This window comes from Neospora caninum, chromosome XII (assembly GCF_000208865.1).
Source record: "Neospora caninum Liverpool complete genome, chromosome XII".
Lineage (NCBI taxonomy): Eukaryota > Apicomplexa > Conoidasida > Eucoccidiorida > Sarcocystidae > Neospora > Neospora caninum.
This window is the reverse complement of record NC_018398.1, coordinates 755,021-775,196: the sequence shown is the minus strand read 5'-3', so window position 1 is coordinate 775,196 and position 20,176 is coordinate 755,021. Positions and strand designations below refer to the sequence as shown.

General features: G+C 56.7%; 1 protein-coding gene across 1 annotated transcript; it reads right to left on the bottom strand.

Annotated features, from left to right (window-relative positions):
• Positions 1-271: 271 nt before the first annotated feature.
• Positions 272-18,163, bottom strand: NCLIV_061220 (putative cation-transporting ATPase; the record flags this gene model as incomplete). Its single annotated transcript, XM_003885675.1, has 17 exons — positions 272-621; positions 1,222-1,338; positions 1,594-1,681; positions 2,035-2,172; positions 2,580-2,951; positions 3,388-7,951; positions 8,376-9,545; positions 9,809-9,915; positions 10,477-10,572; positions 11,080-12,064; positions 12,472-12,661; positions 13,436-13,631; positions 14,083-14,199; positions 14,613-15,030; positions 15,844-16,098; positions 16,447-16,887; positions 17,925-18,163. The coding sequence occupies 17 exons, from the start codon at positions 18,161-18,163 to the stop codon at positions 272-274; spliced, it is 9,843 nt and encodes a 3,280-aa protein (XP_003885724.1).
• Between the last annotated feature and the right edge of the window lie 2,013 nt (positions 18,164-20,176).

The window sequence follows — 20,176 nt, the reverse complement described above, 5'->3', positions numbered from 1 at the left end:
GAATCCTATTTTTGATTTTAAAATTTGGCATGTGCGTCTGTTTGTATCCCCAGACTAATGCTTCTTTCGTTCTTTCCCGCGCGCCACTGTGGTCTTTGTCTTTTCCTGTGTGCTCTATTCTGGACAGAGAGAGCGGCACTTCCCTCAGCGTGCAGCGTGGCGGCTCGGAACTCTCGGCGTCTTCTCTTCCTGGATTTCTGTTTCTCCCTGTTTCCTGTTTCTCCCTGCTTCTCCGTGCTTTCCGGTCTTCGTCTTTCCTCCTCCGTCCTTTCTACGGATACACAACGGTGACTGTGTATCTTCGTTGGTCTGCTGGAATGTGGGCACTGCTGATCCTCGAGCTTTTGAGCGTCGATTCCTCGACGTGCCGTTCGAGGAGCTTTTGCACGACGATCGTCTCAAAGAGGAGCGAGAGCGCTCCGTTGCATGAAGCGAGCTGTAACAACTGGAGCCGGTAGAACCGCGGGATCGAAGCCACGCGCAGATTCAGCCAGGACGCCAGGAGCGCGAAACACTGCGAAGACGGCGGAGGGAAATCCGCGGGCGTAAAGAGCAGAAGAAGAATCGGCAGAAGCAAAAGCATGCCCATACCGAAGAAACACAGGCGGTTTGTCCAAATCGCTGCAGAGAACAGAAAGAAAACTGGACGGAAAGGTGAGACAGAATGACGGACGAAGGACGCGACAGACCACCCAAGAGAGCCGAACCCCTGAGCTGCCGACAACTCTCTCGCGCGAAAAGGGGAAAGACGAAAAGGCAAACAAACACAGAAAGAAGTTCAGGGGACATCCCCTCCGCGAAAAAGGGAGAGATAGGAGGGGAGTAACCCCGCCATGAACGGAACAAAGCATATTTGTGCATCCTAAGAAACAATCATCATGGACACGAGACGCGTGCACGCGTTCGGCTCACATCCGCAGACGCCACGACAGACGTGTCATTTCCCTCTCTAGACACGCACAGTTACATACATACACACATACATACATACATACATACATACATACATACATACATGCATACATACATACATACATACATACACAGCTAAATACAGACATATGTATATACCGACGCGTGAAGCTTTCTCCTTTTGTATATGCAGATTCATATATATATATATATATATATATATATATGCTTAGGTGTATGTATGCACAGAGGATATATGTGTGCATCTGCATGCATGTAGGAGACTTTCTAGTCGAGCTTGTTGTGTACCTTTCCGCCACGGGAAGCCGGAGGACGTGAAGGAAGCACAGCAGAAAACATACTGCATGGAGGAGATGAGGAAGACGACGGTATTCTCCATCCCAGACAAACTGTTTCCTCCGTCAACTGCAACAGGAGACAGGGGAAAAGGGGAAAAGTGTATTACCACGCATGCACTCATACACACCTACGTGCCCCAAATTCATATATATATGTATATATATGTAGATATATATATAGATATATAGAGATATATATAGAGAGCGCGCGCGAGTTCCTGCGACTCTCTCCTAGACAGCCTAATCACAATCTCCTTATCTGCATGTAAGCCGCAACGTTCCGAGTTTTGTGTCGGTCTCAAAAGCGAGGCAGTCGCCTCACCTGTCTTCGGAGGGACGAAAGGGACGTAGAAAGGCTGGCGCCGCAGGTGCATGAGAGCGAAAATCTGGAAGAAGACGTGGAGAAGGATCTGCAAGAGTGAGAGAGAGACGAAAAACACAGCTTGTACACGGCGAGTTGCATGCAGAGTGCACGCAAGCTCGCTCATCGCGTCACCTAGAGGACTGGCATCTTGAACGTCTCAAGGAAGCCGAATTCTACCGCGACGGGGCGACGCCTCTTACGAGGGCACAGAAAAAAACACATGGAGAACGAGCAAGAGATCTCCAGTCCTCCACCTGTTCTGGTTTTTTGTTCCACTTCTTCAGAGCCGTGCACTCAGGGAAAGATGCACGAACTGCATGTGCCGCGCACGTGCCTTCCTGTGTGCCGCGCACGTGCCTTCCTGTGTGCCGCGCACGTGCCTTCCTGTGTGCCGCGCACCTGACCCAGGAGAGAGACGAGCACGGGAGCCGAGACGAGGCTGCGAGGAGGAGTGAGGTGAGAGAGAACATCCGCCGCATTCGTTCGGGCGACAGCGACGGACAGAGGGAGAATTGTGATCAAATCAATCCACATGTACTGCAAAAAAAGACAAAAAACAGGTACTCAAAAAACGGTTCCTTGCATATCACAAAGACCTATTATGTGCAAATGGCCATATACATGTATATGTATATAAAGATAAGGATGCGCGTATATCTAAATGGAGAGAAACGCGCAAGAATAATGTGTATTTGTGCACATATGCCCGAATGTGCATGTAAGCGCATAAACCATTGCACACACCACCACGTATATATATATATATATATATATATATATATATATATATATATATATATATGCGTATGCAGTTGCATCTCTATATGCACTCTGCATCCAGCATATGCACATAGATTTGCATCCATATATATATATATATATATATATATATCAACCTGAGGGGTCAGGTTTGTGGCTGTATGTACATAACTGCGACAGTTTACTTGTGAATCGGTGAGGTTTCCGGCTTGAGCGTAGAGGAGAAGGACGGAGGTGAGTTGCAGCACGGAGTAGCAGGCAATGAACTTGAAGGTGCTAAAACTGTTCATGATCATGCATCTTCCCTCTCGGAGCAGTTGCACTGCAGCCCAGAGCGACACGGCGGAGAAGGAAGACGCGAGCGACGCGCCGCTGGGTCGTGACGCAACAGCGTCGCCGCCCTCGGGGGAGGCGGCGCCAGAGAAGAAGGGGTCGGGTGTCTCCGCCCGGACGCGGCGCCTGCGCTCGAGGCCGGTCGCTGCCTCAGAAGAACTCCAACTCGGCGCGTGGCTGGAGACTGGGGCATCTTCCAGGATCAGGGGGGAAACGATCGAGAGCTGCATGCGAAAAGGAGGCACCGAAGCAGGCCATGAGAGAACGAGCAGGAAGAAGGCAGAAAGTCAGCACGGCTGCTGGCGCAGGGAGGCGCACGGAGAGACCGCGCGAGTCTGTGTCGAGACGCGTGTTTCGCCTCCGTCGTAGAGGGGGAGAGAACGGAGCGAAGCGAGAGAAGCGAGAGGTGCGCAAAAGCAAAGCCTCCCTACGAACGGCTTTCACGCTGTCCGTTCGCGCTCTCGCGCCTCGGCGCTTGGGCTCTCGGTCTCTTTGCGAAAAAAACGAGAAAAGACTTGTTCCCCCTGGATCCCTCAGCGAAAATGTACTGGAAAGAAAACAGTATAAACGGTCTGAAAAACCCCTCAACGCTGTCGATTTCAGCACACACGCGAGACCGTTTTTCGCGTTTCGTGGCCCCGCCCGCTGCAGCTGGCTTACCCCCACGTCTGCCTGCTTGATGGCCACAGCGTCGTTCGTGCCGTCGCCACACATGGCGACGACCGGCTCGGACGGGAGTTCTTGGAGAGCAGAGACAAATTCGCCTTTGTCTTGCGGACTCGCCCTGCACAGCACGACTGTTTGCCGGACGACGTATTCGTAGAGCGACATGTGGAAGAAGAAGGCGTGACCTGTCGCCTCGCGCGAAGACGCGCCAGCCTCCTCGTCTGGGGCGAGAGAGCGAGGGACTGAAGCCCGCGAAGGAGACAGCAGAGACACCGCAGCGCTCAGAGGGCCCGGAGGGGGCGGAGCACAGCGAAACGCGAATCTGCCGGAGGAAGGTGCACGCGCCCCACAGGGCGGGGCTGCCTCGACGCTAGTTCGTCCCAGTCTCCAGCGGTTGTAGAAAGACGGGCGCGGTTGGGGGCTCTGAAACACTCGAAGCTGCAGCGTCAAGCCTTCCCACACATTCACCGGTGGCCTCGAGGCGGAGAGCGAGGCGTGTGTGTGCGCGTCACGCGGCGTTCGAGACATCTCTCCGTCCCCTCGAGAACCAGTGCCTTTCGGCTGGTCGTCTTCGGTCGTGTCCCCGGAGACAGTTGCAGCGTCTCTCTTCGCTTCTCTCCGCGATCCGCTTGCCCGTCCATCCGATGCCGCACCTCCCGTTTCGAGTGCTCCAGCGCGACGTTCTCGGCCCTCCAACTGCTGAGCGGCTTCCTCGACCTCTCGCAGTTCCCAGGAAACTTCTGTCGAAAGCTCGTTCTTTTCCAGCTTCTTCGCGGGCCGCAACGCCCCACCCGGGACGCGGCCTCTCTTCTCAGTCGCCAGTTCGCTGCGCGCAGTTTTCTCTGCTTTGTCGCCCGCGGGCGCATCCGGTGCCGATCTGCCGACAGCTGCTTCCTCACTGGCATCAATCGCGGAGGTCTTCACCCGCTCCCCACTCCGCATTGGTCCGGCGTAGCCTCGCGAATCCCCGCATCGCCCGCACGCGTCTCCTCGCAGCGCGAAATCTCCGCGGCGGCTCCGCTCTTCAGACGCGCCCCGGGATTCTGTCCCCGGACGCCCCTCGTCGCCCGGGGTCTCCCTCTCTGTGCGCGCCTTCAGCCGCGAGCGGTCCGCGCTTGCCCCCCGTCTCTGTCTCTCTGTCTCCGTCGCCTCGAGGCTGGCGGCTGAGACGCTGCAGGGGGGCGACTCGAGCGTTCTGCGCGGCGACTGCGGCTGGCCGGAGTCGAAAGTCGCTGGGAGATTGAGGAGCGCAGACGCAGTGGCGACGACTGCGGCTTCTTCTTCTTCGGCCTTCGGCAGCTGTGAGGCCAGGAGATCGAAGAAGGTGTCCCCAAAACCGCTCTCCTCGTCGGAGGGGAGTCGCGGAGCGAGGGACGAGGCCTGCTCGCCCCGCTCCTGCTCCGCCAGCTGGAAAACGGACGGGAAACAGTCGACGCGGGACAGCGGCGGCAAGTCGCTCCGCTCCTTGATCGGAAAATACTCTCCCGGAGAGAACACATGGTGATACGCCTGGTGTTTTTGCAACTCTTGCTGGACAAAACACACGAGGGCCTCCGACCCTGGCAAATAATCCACAGGCAGAGATGAAGACGACATCCGGCGGGAAGCCATCAAACTCTCTGCTCTCTCCTCTAAGTTGTCTTCTCTCTCTTCCAAGTTGTCTTCTCTCTCTTCTTCTCTCTCTTCTACGTTGTTTTCTCTCTCTTCTCCGTCTTCTCTGCGGTCTTCTCTTTGCTGTGTCCGTTCTGCCTGTTTTCCTTCCTCTGTCCTCCCTGCACGTTCTTTCGTTGGTTTCGCACCTAGGGCGCGCAGTGAGAGAGAGGAAGCATCGAACGCGCGGGGCGAAGCGAACTGCAGGGGAGACGCCGTGCCCGCTGGCGGGAGCGGACTCGGCGCGGGAGTTGACGAGAAGAACGAGCACGACGAAGCCTTCTCTTCTCCAGAAGTTTCTCCCTCAACCTTGCGTCGCCCACCTGCGGTTGTTTCGCGCTCCGCGTTCTGCTCGCGCCTGCCGGTCTCCGTGGGCGGACAACTTCCTTCCTTATTTCTGTCCCGGGTCTCGGGTCTTCGTCTGAGAGACACCGAGCGTATCCTGGCTCTTCGATCCTTCGTGGCGCTCTGCGTCCTTCCCCGCCGAGATGCCTTTCTTTGCTTCTGTCTCTCCTTCTCGCCTTCTCCGTCGCCGCCACAGGAGCAGCGGCGCGGCCCTCGCGAAACAGAGACAAGCCCGCGGGATCTGGTTCGCAGCGGTCGACAGGTGTCCCCTCGTTCCTGCTGCTGTCGCATAAGAGACTCGGCGACGCCTGGAAACATGAGAGCCTCCACGACCGTCCGCAGCTGTTGCTCGTCTCGTCGTCTCTGCTCTTTTCTCCTTTCTTCTCTCCCGTCGCTCTCTCGCTCCGCGCCCGACTCAAACGCCGCAACAGCCGACGGGGCTCGCCCCGCGGCGTCGCCCGCGAGGTCGCCTCGCATGTCTCGCCGCGCAGCTCGTCTGCGCCCCACAGAAAGTGTCTCTTGATCTCGCCCGTCCCCTCGCCTCGCCACGCGCCCCGAGCTGCCCCGACGCGGCCCGCTTAGGGACGGCAGGCCCCGGTCACTGCGCGCCGCCAAGTCGCCCTCGGTCCTTCGCGCGGAGTCGCCTTTTCGCCGGAAGAACGGCCACTTGAGGAAGGAGAAGAACTTGGAGTCGCGCAGATCCTCTCTCCGCTGGTCTCCCCTTTGGCAGGGCGCGTGCGGCTCGCGCCCTTCGTCTCCGTCTGCGATTTCACTCTCGCTGCTGCTGGCGAAAAAGTGGACAGGCCTGCCTCGCCTGTGCCGTTCGCGTTCGCGGCGCGCGCTCCCCCACCCCGCCGGTCTCTGACCTTCCGCGTCGGCGGCACAGGATGGAAACCCCTCGCTGGTTTCGAGGAAAACGTCGATTCCAGAGAACGGCGCGGCGCTCTGTCGCCTGCGTCTGCCTCCGTCCAACCCCCGACCGCTCAACAGGCCTTTCCCCCGGCGGGAGGCGCGCGGAAACGCGAGAGGCGACGAAAACAGGCCTGCCTCCGAGCCCAACCCCCGTCCGCGAGCCGCAGCGCCCGCCTTCTCGCCTCGGCGGCTCGCCCCCGGCCCCGCGCTCGGGGCCAGCAGCGGCGACACCACGGGCGTCGGCGCCGGCGGGAGCGACAGGCGGGGAAAGACGGAGTCTGCGGCTGCGAGGAGGGGCGACGAGGCGAGCTGCGGGCCCGAAGGCCCTCTGAAGATGCGCGCGCGCGGCACCGCGGAAGCCCCGAGACGGGCAGATGCGCAACTCGGCTCAGAGTTCTCGCGGATGGCGGCGGGTTCTCGCGGAGCGTCTCGTGTTGTCTCGCTAAAAGAGAAATAGAGGTCTTCGTCTTCCTCCCACAGCGACTCCTCCGCTCCCGTCTCGACGTCCGCGTGCTCGCCTTCTTCTTCTTTTCCTCTCTTGCGCCCTGGCAATCTTCCGCCCCGCACTGGCCGCATCGGTCCAGGAAGAAGCGACAGCAACCGTCTCGCCTGTTTGTCAGCAACGCCGACGGAGGCGTAGATAGAAGAAGCAAGAGTTGGAGAAGATGGAGAAGGCGAAGAAGGCAACGCAGGAGATGGAGCTCCAGGACTGAAGCGCACGCATTCTTTCTCGGCGTCGCACTCCCACGCCAGATGGGCCCCTGTTGGGCGCGAGACGCTGTGCCTGGGGAAGCTCGGAGGCGCGGCAGACAGCGGCGGAGAGAGAGAACAAGGTCCGCGTGCTTCGCGTTCACAAGCGTGGTGCAGGTCGATGGCCACCGTCTCTTCATCGCGCGCCTCTCCATCTCTTTCTCTCTTTGTTCTGGGAGTTCTGCGCTCGTCCTCTCCTTCCCTGTCCCGGGCCCCGTGCCCGTACAGCGAGGCGCAGTGAAGCTCTGGTGGGCGGTACGCGCCTCGTCCCTCGCCACTGTCTTCTCTTTTGACCGCTGCGCGTCGCCTCCCTCTCTCGTCGTTTCGCCGCCTTCGACACGCCGACAAAAACCCCAGATTCTCCATCTCACCCGCCGACCGCCCTTCTTCTCTTCCTCGGCCTGTTTCTTCTCCTCCCTCGCCGTCTTCCTCGGCGTCCTCGCGCTGTCCCTGGTGCGCCATCTGGATCTCCTGCTGGTGTCTCCGCACGCGCTCGATCATCTGGTCGCACTCCTCCACATACGGAAAGTGCGTGAGAGTCTGCAGGCGCTTGAGGTGCCGGAAGGCTCGACCCGTGACAACCAGCGAGGCGGAGCGAATGTCCGGCAGCGTCGCGAGAAGCTCGCGGAGATCGCACGAGGACTGAGGCGCTGCCGCAGGGAGAGAAGAGGGCGAAGCCACGCTGCCTCGGCCGCGAGAACTCGAAAAAGAACGAGAGGGAGAACACCGCGAGGAACTCGACGCGTCGTCTCCCTCAGCGCGAGAAGTGGGAAGAGTCTCCAAACTCTCCCGGGTCACATGCGCGTCGGGAAACAAAGTCCACACCAAGTACTCCGGCCCGCCGACGTGATTCTCGTCGTCGTCCGTTCTGTACACGTCTCCCACAATGATAACCGGTGCGCTGCGGAGGCAAGGAGACGGAGACACAACGCGACACAGAGGGCGCCACAGTGGAAACGAAGGTGTATCGGGTTTAAGAATGCGAACGAATCGCGTGGCTGAAAAACAGGCGTTGATCTGGAATCAGCGCGTCCAACATGTGCCTCCAACTTCGCTCGTGGGCTCGCCACCTGGAACGTACACCCTCCTCTTCGCTTTCTCCTTCACTTTCCGGCTGTCCGTCGCTGGCCTTTCCCTGCTTCCGTTCCCTCCCCGAGAGAGCTATCTGGAAACCCCGTGCGCGCCTTCGTTCCTGCGCGGGTCTTTTCCCTCCCCTGCCTCTTTTCCTCGCCGGTTTGCCACCCTAGAGGCCTCCCCCGCCGTCTGTGCTCTTCTTCTCCCACTTCCTGTCACCAGGATTCAGCAACACACTTGCGCGCACTTACCCTTTCTCTTCCTCTTCTTCGTCCGCTTCTTCCGCTTCGTCTGGTCTCCATCGGCGTTTTTCGTCTTCTGTCTCCTCTTCATCCGCGTACGCTTCGTCTCGGTCTCGGCTTGCCGCGTGGGAGAAGCGTCGACTCTTCAACTCTTGCGAGCTCCTGAAGCTGAACCCGCCTCCGTGTCTTCCGCTCTCCTCCGTTTCGCCTCTCTCCGTTTCGCCCCCCTCGGGCTCCTCGGCTGGGCAGACAACCACCCGGATTGAATCTTCCTTTGCGGCGAGATGGACTGTGTCTTCTCGTCCTTCTTCGCTCTCTTCTCTCCTACAAGCTGACGCCGCGTTTCGCCCTTCTTCCTGGGGCTCTGTCTCTGCGTCCCCTTCTTCTTCGTGCCAAAAAGACGAGGCGACTGTCTCTTCTTCTGCTCGCGCCGACTCCAGCAGGCGAGTTTCGAGCTCTTCAGGGAAGACGTCTCTGCCCGATCTCCTCTGGAGTCCCCGCAGCCAGTTCCAGAGACTGCGCGGCGACGCGCGACCAGGCGAGCCGGCCGGCGTGCATCTTTTCTTTTCTCGTGAGAGGTCGGGCACGGTGTCTCCGCGGTCGTCGCGAGGACCTGTCTGCGCGGGGATCCTGTGTGCGTCTCCTCCCCACCTTCTCTTCGCATCGCTGTCGAGGCCTTCGCCTGTCACGCTGTCTCTCGGACTGCCACAGAAGAGCGCGGCGACGCCTCCGCGCATCCCCCCTTTCGCCTCCCCTCTCTGGCCAGTCTGGGCACCAGTGTCTGTCTCCTCGCCGACGTCGCTCGAGCCCACAGCTCTCCGCCTCGGTCGCCCTTGTCTCTTCTCCCGCCTCTCCGTCGGAGGCGCAGATGCGCCCAGAAGGCCGCACTGGCGAGCGACGGCGATGGAGGTGAGGGCGTGGTCTCCCGTCGCAATTCTAACCGTGCACTGCGCCCGCCGCAGCGTCGAAATGACATCCCGCGTCTCGTCTTTCAACTTGTTGGTGAACAGCGCGAGGCCGAGGAAAGTCAGGTTCCTCTCCGCTGCTTCGCGCGACACATGCCGAGCGAACCACGCGAGGGAAGAAGAGAGAGGAGACGACGGTGGAGACGGTGGAGAAGAAGGTGGAGAAGAAGGTGGAGACGGCGGGCGGAGGCGCCGACCAGCAAGAGCAATGACTCTGGAGCGGGAGGGAAAAGCGAGAACAAGGACAAGTGACAGAAGGGCGAGGGGCGAGACGGGAGCGATAGAAAGACGAGGAGTACGAAGATTCGGAGAGGCAACCGAGCAGTGCGAGAAAGGATCGCAACGCGAGAAGAGAGAGCAAAGAGGAAGCGAGTGGTGAGAACGAACGAGGAAAAATAGACCCTCATCGAGCCAGGGGGAAATGAAAAAGTGGAAGTCGAAAGCATCGGGAGATTTCAAGCGGCGCCGGAGACTCACCGATAGCCCGACGCTGAGAAGCGTTGGAGCTTTTCCTCCAAATCCGCAGGTAGGGTTCGACGGTCGCACAGCGTGCGAATCACCTCCGTGCTGCCTTTGCAATAAACCTGGAAAGGGGAAGAAGAAAGAACAGAGAGAAAAGGATGGAGAGAAGGCAGAAGACGAAAGGAAGAGGGAGGTAGAGATACTAAGGAAGGGCCGAAAAAGACGAGAAGGAAGCGAGAAAAGCTCAGAGATCGGGAACGGGCGGCAGGGAAGAAAAAGTTAAATTGTGCGTTTCATGACCCTCAGGATAAGCGCACCAAGTATAGTGATGTCCAGCGTATAGTCGAAAGGCAGAGCATAGATTGGATTTTTAGCTGTGTCCCCATTACAAAAATCGCACTAGAATTTCTTCCAGCGGCCAAAACCGAAGAGAGGGAGAAAGGAGGGGAATGAAGGGAATGTGGAAGGGAAACAGGGGGAAGAGACGAGCACGGTAGACAGCTGAATGTGGATCGAAGCACACGAAGCATACCTGCAGGTAGATGGAGAAACAAATGCAGAGAGCGATGTCGAGATAGGAGTGGAGGCAGACAGAAATCGACGGGACGTGTACAAGGCCATCGAAGCGTGTAAAGAGGCATGCAAAGCAAAGGAAAGCGGGGAAAGGGAGAGAGGGAACTTACAAAGTAAGCGCGAGTGTCGGTGTCTACAGCAATCACACTCATGCGCTGCAGAGAAGCGTCAAAGTCGAATCGCCTCACAATCGCCAGAGCGCCTCTCTGAAAAAAACGCAAAGACAGCGTGCGCGGAGTGCATGCATGCACAGAACGAGATGACCGTTTTTCAAGCAGGAAAAGGAAAACGAGAAAGTGAACAAACAAAGCGCCAGACGAGCCATGCGCTTTAAAACCCGTCAGGCGAAAGGGCCGCGCCTCTGAGAGAGAAAAACCCACTCCTTCTAGGTTGCATGCATATGCATGCATGCCGATATGTACAGAGAGATAGACAGATAGAGATAGAGAGATACAGCTCGATGGATATGGATAAAGGTCGATGACGACAGGCCTCCATCGATACGAATACTCACGCATGTGTATGTGCGTGTATATACTCGGAGTAGTACCACAAGTGTGACAAAACAGCCGTAGAAATGGGCGTGGCTGCATGTGCATGCATGTCGATGTTGAGCCGAAGGATACGCAGTGTCCTGTAGCGTCCTCAGTGGTCGTTAACTTTGAAACGCTCGGTCGTGCGTCACAGCTTTACGGAAGGTTTCGCAGCCTCACCAAAGAGCGCTTGTTCTCAGCCAGCGGGTCCGGCGGCAGCATGAACGTCAAACCCGGAATCTCGCCGCCTCCCGGCAGCCCTCTCTGCAGCTGCTGAAAGGCTGCATGTTCTTCATCGGGGACACCGACGACAACGGAGTCTCTTCTTGGAAATCCGGGGGGGTTCTCGTTTCCCGTCTCCTCTCCTCTCTCCGTTCCATCGTCTCCGTACAGACGCAAGTCCGTCTCGCGTTCCTGTCCTTCGCCTCTTGAGTAAGGCACGGAGACAGCCGAAGCGGTCGCAAGCTCTGTGCCCGAAACTTGGCTTCCCTCTCCTCGCCACCCTGCCTTGCTCCCTCCACGCGTCTCTTCCGCAGATTCTCTCCCTTCTCTCGTGTCTCTTTCTTCTCTCTCTTCTTTCCCTTCTCTCTCTTTGCGTTCTTCGCTTTCTTCTTTTGTTTCTCTGGATCTCTCTCTTTTTGATTCTCCCTCTGGGTGTTCACTCCCTTGGCTGTCGAGCAGCAGCCACTTGGTGTGGGTTAGCATCTGGAGCTCGAGAGGATCGCCTGCAACTTCTCCGCCCACACGAAGGAGCGAGTGGCAGGCGCTCATGCACTGCGTGGAATATTTCAGGCACGCGCATGCGGGCGAGGCGAAAGCGGCGTCGCGCGTTCTCTCTCGGGCGCCTCGGGTCCACAGGCCACGCGGCGAGATGAGGGGGAGGAAAAAGGGAGACCTTCTTTCTCGCGCAGCAGAGCGTGCATGCAGCGAGCGCGGCGAGGCCGGGGACGCGAGGCGCGCCTCGGTTTGCGGGGACTCCGCCGGACGGGTCTTCTCCTGAGACAGCGAGCTACGCGAAGCGCAATGGCAGGCCGGCAAGAAGGCTGCCATCCCGACGCCCTCTTCGGTCAGCGTCCCCGTCTTGTCGAAGCAGAGACAACGCACGTACCCGCCCAGGCTGAGACGCGCCGGCGCCGTGCAGTAGACTCGGTAGAGCGAGTACAGCCTGCACAGAACGAAGGCGAAAACAAGACAGAGTGTGTGACAGGGGGAACGCTGCAGATACCCAGATTCGCAAAAAAAAAGAGAAGAAATACACCAGAAAGAAAGAGAGAAGAAATACACCAGGAAGAAAGGAGAGAAGACATACACAAGAAGAAGAAGAAGAGAGAAGAGAGAGAAGAGACGGCAGAGGTAGGGGCGACATGAGAGAGTACAGAGAGGAAGGACCTCGAGGCGCGGAGGAAGTGTGTGCATTTGGAAAGGACAGAGTATGGCACACGCAGCGGGTCCAAAAACAGAGAGGAGAGAGAGCCCTCAAAAGGCCGCGTCCTTGCGCATTGGAGCAAACTGGGATGGGGGCGCAAATGCAAAGCAAGCTGGAAAAAACGCGCGGCGACGGAAAAGCGGTACCTGGTCACAGCGACGGAGAGACCGACGCTCATCGAGGCTGGGAGAGCAGGCGGAACGGCGGCGGTGAAAAGATCGAAAACGCGGAAAAAAATTTCCGTTGTTGGGAGACGGTGGAGCAGCGAGATGACCAGCGTGAAGGCGCCCCCAACGGCCGCCAAGACAGCCAAAATGGCCACGAACCTGAGAGCATCTGAAGCGCCAGAGCGGCGAAAAAAGACAGACCCAAAAGCTCGCCAATGGACGCTTGAGGAAAGAAGAGACGTAACACAAAACGGAGATCAACGCACCTGCAAAACAGGTTTACACTCGCCACTCACGCACGCTCAATATACGCAACCCTGCGTGCGTCTTTATGTTGAGGATAATACTATTTGAAGAGAGGGGTATTTGCCCGTGCGGCGACAGTGATAAAACCTCAAACCAAACTTCTGCAGCCATTTGCATCCACATCTTTTGCAGGCACGTGGTGATAGCCCTTCCCCAGCTGGTCGCGAGATACACATCTTTCCTCTTGATTACACGCTCAAAAGCATGCGTCCAATAGATGTCCAATATATGCACATATATGTATAGAAAAACATAAACCCTGACCCCGTCGGTCCCAGTTTCGCCTTCGCACGCGCCTCGCCTCTCTGTCTCCACCTGCGTCCCTCCCGCGGGCCCCGCCTGTCCTCGTTGGTGTGCGTCCTCAGTTCAGGGGAGTCGAACTACGCATATTTGCACAAGTATATATATATATATATATATATATATTTATATATTTATTTATGTACATGAATATACAGACTAGTATCTGCATACAGCAGATATTGTTTTTTGCATATAAATGCGTATTTGCATCCGGAGAGGTCGCCCACTCCTCGGTCCGCCCTTGTTTATTGGCAGCGTCGTGCGCCACTCTACAGCCCCCCGGGGCGCATGCATGGGGAATCAAGTGCGCGTCTCCGGAACACGCGAGGCTGACCTTTCTCGAAGTCGATTCGGACGGCTGAGGGAAATAGGAGTCTTCGGAAAGTTCGTCCCTGAGCCGTCGCATAGCCCACGCGGCAAACTGCCGCCAGAGCCCTCGGAGCAGCCGTGGGCGACTCAACAGAAGAGGAGACCGACGGCGCCCTGACCGAGAGGACTGTAGTGCCGGCAAACAGTTGATGTTTGGCAGCCTGAAAAGGCAGTGAAGAGGGCAGCACAGGAGAGAAGAGAGCACGACCGACACCCCGAATCAAGAAAGAACTCAGACCCATGTCGCAGTCCCTGGCGCATGCACAGAACAGACCCTTCGACTCACACACCTCTGCATGCACACACGCACAAAGAGATAATACCTATATATATATATATATATATATATATATATATATACCTATATATATATATATATATAGATATATGTAAACAGATGTACATATATATACATACATATATACATACATATACATATACATATATATATACATATATATATATATATATCTACGAGTGCGGAAGAAAGTGACGAGAGTGTCAGAGAGCTGCACGAGTGTGGAGGTGCCGTTGTGCCTAGGATTCGAGCGCCTTTGTTTCCCGGTGACTGGAAAGGCGAATCAGGGAAACGGCTCGTCGGCCTCGCCGTACCTGCTCGAGGTTGAGTCCCGTCTCTTCGTCTCCCTCTCCGTGGGCGCGGGCCTCGGGCAGCGGAGTTTTGATGATGGGAAAGCTCTCGCCAGTCAAACAGCTCTCAGTCACCACGATCTGCAAAGGGAAGGGTCGGAACTTCAAAAGAACAAATCCGCTCAGGAAGAAGAGCCGAGAAGAAGGAGCGGAGAACGCAACCACAAAAGAGGGAAGGGGCGAAGAAAAGGGTGGAAGCAGGCGTCACAGAGAAGAGCCGAGAAAAAAGTGAAGAAAACACCGCCCGTCGCTGGAAGGCAAAAGGGAGACGCGAGGCGGAAAACGACGCAAGGCGGGTGAGGAGACACCAACACGCGGCGAAAAAAGGAAACAGAGAGGAAAGACGACAGTGGGCCGGGGGAGAGGAGCCCGCAGACACCCGGTGTGGGAAGGCACGGGCATTGACGTTTCACGAGAAATCAAAGTCCATGTAGACACGCGGCAGAAAAGCGAATCTGCGGAAGAACGAAAAAAGGCGGCAGCGTTCTTCTCACCGTCCCTCGTAAAACGATGGCGTCGCAGGGGAGAACCATGCCAATCGTGACTTCGAAGATGTCCCCCACAACGAGGTCAGCAGAGTCGATCTCCTCTCTCGACACCCTTCTCGTGTGTCTTATCTCGTCAGCACGCGCGCTACGAACAGTGTTCTCCGCTGCGGTCCAAATGCCTCCCTCACTCTCCTCCATTCCCTGTGCGTTCTCTCCTTCCTCGTCCACTTCCTTCGTGGACGCCGATTTCCCCTTCTCTGGGAGCGTAGGCCGGCCGGTCTTCTCCTCGCCCTCTCTCTGTCTGTCGCGTTCTGCATGCGCGCCTCCATCTCCGAAAGAGAACTTCTCTTTCACCCAAGTCGTTCGGTAGGCTGCGACGGAGCAACGCTGGGCAGCGAGATCTCGAAGGCGAAGCAAGTTGTGCCTGACGGACGAGCGGAAAGGAAAGATGGAAAAACAATAACCGAGAAGACGACGGAGACAAAAAGACGAGGAGGTGGAAAAAACAAGGGGAAAAGGAGATCCAATGGGAGGAGAAGTTTTGGGGAGAAACGCCCAAGACAGAACGAGAAAGGGAGAAAAAAGACAGACACGAGGCGCGCTGCTTCCGACCCCCACAAGCAGGAACTTCTCTCGCCTATACAGGCGAAAGAAACTGACATGGATCAAGGAGAGGAAGAACTTCTTGAACGTTTCGTTCCCCCAGACACGACAATCTCGAGTGCGGCGAAGCTCATCTAACAGAACGCATGTCTCTCCGCAAATGCAAGCGCACACATTTCAACACACGTCATGTATATATCTCTATACATGTGTGTGTGGATGCAGAGGGAAAGAATACACATGTATCCACGCGGAACAGATAAACACAAAGAGAGAGAAAGGTAAACAGGATAGACAGGTAGAGAGCAAGATAGAGACAGAAGAGACGAAAGGAGGTGGAGAGCGATAAACAGAGATAGAGAGAGACAACGACAGGTAGAGATGCCGAGTGGTAGAGATAGAGTTACGGAGAGATGAAGAGAGAGCGATAAAGATCGACGACAGAAGACAAGAGCTGAAGGCAAATATCTGCATCTCGTATGGATCGCAGGCCCCAGAACCGGAGGAGTCGGGGTGGAGTTCCCACCACGCGCGCGCGCGACGGCTCGTGTCTCTTCATGCTGGTTTATACCTCGCTTGCGAGCATTCCGCGACGGTGGATATGGAAGTGATGAGGAGAATTGCGACGGCGTACTGGACATAGTCGTCAACGAACCAGAGACCGACGGCCAAGAGCTGGAAGATGTAGAAGGGGTGCACGACGTCTTTGAGAATGAAGGCGGCGAGAGACGGGACTTGGACGCGAATCAAACTGCTCCCAAACAGGTCCCGTCTCAGGCGCACGAGGTCAAGGCTCGGCGGGGAGCGGAGAAACTGTCTCCGCAGCTTGTCCGGCGGGAAGCAGACATTGTAAACGAGGGGTTTGAAGGTCGAGGAAGTCGGAAGCGGACTGCACAAGGCAACGACCGCCAGCCAAAAAACGGTTGAGGGACGAAGCCACAGTCGGGGCAGCAACGCGAAACGAAAGGGCCCACAACACGAGTCCAGGCGGCCCAAAAGGCGCACGATGTGTTTGCATAGACAAAAGAAGGCTCGCAGACGCATGCACACATGCAAGACTAGATTCGCGCCTGGGTGCATGCAAATACGCTTCCAAAAAGTCGAGTCGATCTCTGGAGGCGGGCCAACGCATGCGAGGCGCGACGTCTGTACAGCGCGCTCACGAGGCTGCGCTGAGAGGACGAGGAACGAGGACACCGCGGCAAAGCGCAGTCGGGGATCCGTGCGGCGGACCTACCCTGCGTAGCGATTTCCATCGCCGACCGGGGCCTCGAGGATATAGCGAATGAATCTGTACTCAAACATCCAGACCCACGCGTGGGGAGTCTCCACATCGCGTCCGGCGTCCTCGCCACTGTCGTCCTCGTCGCATCGATGAGCAGGCCTGGGTATAAGAGAGCCGCTGTGGAGAGCACAGGGCGATTCCTTCCTCTCCTCGAGAGTCGGCTTCTCTTCCTCCGCTTCGCTGTCTCTCGGCCTCGCGTGTGAACACGGCCTCGCGTCTCCACGGTGGTCCGGCGTCTCGGTTTCTGGCGCGTTCGACCGCGTCGCTGCCGGGCACCCGTCGAGGCCTGCGCGGGTAGTTGCCTCTGCGGGCTTCTTTCGCTTCCTCGCTCCTGTAGAGGAGACGGCGTTGACGAGAGCGCGCGAGAAAGGAACGCGCGTTACCTTCACTTCGCTGCACACGAGACCCGAGGAAATAAAAGAGACAGGATGAACAGGCCAGAAAAAGGCGTGCAATACCAACCAGAAAAAACTACTGAAGCTAGACTCCAGAGAAACAAGCCCCAGGCAGAGCGTTCAAAAAGCACGAGAAAGGACTGAGGAGAGAAAGGAACAGAAGAGACAGAGTCGTCGCGGAAGATAGAAGATGGAATATTGGAGCCTTATACAACAGATAGGGAAGGAACATCCGAAAGCAAAGGCAACAGAGATGAGTGCATGCACTGATTGCGGCAGCGCCAGCCGCAGAACGAGAAATCCGGAATCCGATGGTGTTGATGGACACACACGTGTGCGAATGGAGATAGATAGATAGATAGATAGATAGATAGATAAATAGATATAGATAGATAGATAGATAGATAGATAGATAGATAGATAGATAGATAGGCCGAACGGTGGGCGGGACACTGACGCGAGAGGCTGGGTGATGGAGAGGTCAGCACCAGTCGCATTTTTGCGTCTTTTTTGTGTTGTTCGCTTACTGTTTTCCACCGTCAGCGGTGGCCAGGCGAAGATGCGTGGCCTCGTGAAGAAAGCATTTCCTGTGTGTCCACCGGAAAGTCCATCGATGGAACCAGAGCGAGAAAAGAAGCAGCACGCCGCCGGAGAGACAGCCGAAAGTCCAGAGAAGGACAACTCGAAAGAGACGGCGGCGGTAAGGCTGAACAGCCACAACTCTGGGAGACAGGAGACAGAGAAGCCCAAGGCGACAGCAGCGAAGACACGATGAAACAAGACCCGAAGCGTCCAAACGATCATATGCACAAGCGCATTTACGCATGAGAACCAAGCGCAGCTACATACGCATCCCCAGTGCATGTGTGGCTGTCGGGCCTCGGCAGGCGAGTGTCGTCTCGAGGAAAGAAAAACAAAACGCGAGGTGGGAGGAGCGAGAAGTGAAGGCCAGCGTCAATCCGTCTTCCACGTGGCTCTTCGCTTTCGTCGTTTTACGGGTCTTCTGGTAGGTCCCTTGCATGGTTCACGGATTACCTCTCCTGCAGTTGAAGCTCTTGGAGTTCGGGAAACATATCGTACGCCACGAGAATGAGGCTCTCTCTGTCAGCCTCTCGTTCGGGCCTTTGGCCTCCCTCGCCTTCTGCGCCTCCCTCTCTGTCCCTGTTTATCCCTCCCTCGAGCCTTCCACTCTTTCCTTCTCCCTCGCGTTTTCCAGCGCTCGCCGCGTCGGCAGACAGCCCTGTCGATGCTGCGCCGTCTAGGGCGAGTACCATCCTTGCTAGCGAAGCAGACAAAAGTGGAAGGCAAGGAGACACGATGAGTCTTCTCGGAAGATCAACGCTTCTCGGCGAAACCCCGGTCGAGAACGCGAACCGGAGCGCCTCCTTTGGAGGACGGACCCGACAAGAGACGCACAGACAAAAGACGCTCGGCCGAGAGTGAGAAGGGAAGGGGATACACACAGTTGGAACGAGAGGGGAAAAAGCAAGGGAGGAGGCGGGGAGGAAGGAAGCCAGGAAAGCGAGACACGAGGACGCAGCGGAGAAGGGTGCTTGATCAAAAGAGAGAAAAAGGCGAAGGAGCGGTTTTGACAAGAGAAAAAAAAGAGAAAGAAACGAAAGAGACAAGCGAATGACACAACAGCCCTCGCTTTGGGCACGGAAAAGTGCCTGTCAGGGGCCTCGGCCCCGCCGGTACAAGGGCGGGCGAGACCGCCGTGGAGTCGGTCGCCGCATACCGTGGAGGCTTCCGCGAAGAAAAAAAAGTCTCTCACGGGAAAAAGTCGCGTTCACACCGAACGAACAGACCTGCGTTTCCCTCGAAGGATCCAACACGTTTGCATACAGTTTCTACATGTCCATGAAGCACTCCAGCAAGCGCAGACGCGTATATATCAATATGCATATATACACATATATGTGTATATCTATATACATATATATATATATATATATACATATATATATATAGGCGTGTAGGGTAAGGTGGTCTTGTCAGAGTCGGCCCGTGCTAGAAACGGGTTTTACAGGGAATGTGTGGGCGTGTCTGTGCGAGGGAATCCGGCAAAGGCGGCGCAGATCCTTCTCAGAACCAGTTTTGTCCATGTGAAGAGGATCCATGCGTCGTCTCGGGTGTCCGAGAGAGTGCATGTGTTTCGCCGGAAGTGGGTGCGCTTGTCGCAGGAAGGATTCCCGTAGCAAGGCGGTCACTGGGCGAGCTTCGGCGGTGTTGGGCAACGCGTCAACAGGGAAGTTTGTGGAGAAACACCGGGGAAGCTCTGAAGAAGCGAGGGAAGCAAGAAGAGACGGCAAACGGACGAGGGTCGATGCAAGACGTCAAAAAAGAAAGGGGAAAACGAAACCTGGACTTTGGCAACGCCTCGGGACCGGATACACCTGTCGTGCATGAAGAGGGGAGAAAAAAGCCCCGAAAGAAGAAAAAAAAGAGTCTCCTCGAGCAGTTTGTTTCTGTGGCAAAGGCAGCACAGGAAGCGCGTCGTGGACACCCTGATATATGGCTAAAGCAGATCGCATTTGGAGGCCAAAGCGCTCCAGCCCTGCAGAACCGCCTTCAAAAGGTCCGGGGATACAGTTCGACTTCTCTCCAAAACAGGCTCGAGACTGCGCTGTCGGCTCGGCTATTTCCTTCGTCGGATTCTGCACTGCACAAAGACGTCGCCGGTGCACGGTAAAGCGTGCACGAGGAGTCCGCAGCAGTTCAGTTTCGACGCCGCATAGCGAATTGGGGCGAGCCAACGAAGAGAGGCGTATACTCTGTTCGAGAGCGGCCAAACGGTACATGCATCGCATACGCGAAAGCGTCGCTTTTTCTCCATGTGCATCTGCCTCCCCCCGTGGAACAGTTTGAGTGCATGCCGTGCATGCGTGGGGGACGTCAAGTTTCGCTGTCGCTTTGGGTCGCCAGACTTGAGTAAATCCGTCAGTTTACTACTTGGAGAAGACGCTCTGTCTCAAGCAGGCGTTCTTATGATAGAACATTCCCCAAGCGGTTCTCTGTGCTGGCGAATTTGCTGGTCTGGGAGACGCCGCAATACTTTGCGAGCGGTCTTGTCTCTCGCAGCTTTCGGCGAAGCGACACAACAGTACGGGCGTCCCAGTATAGCATGCATGCGTTGTCTTGCGCCGTTAAGTCGACCAAAAACGCGCTTTCTGGCCTCGAAGCTCTCTCACTTCGATCAGGCGAAGCCGCGCGCTCTCTCCCTGGCGTCGATGACGCGTGATTTCTGCCTGCGCCTCAGGGCTCGTGTTGAGATGCGATAGCCAAAC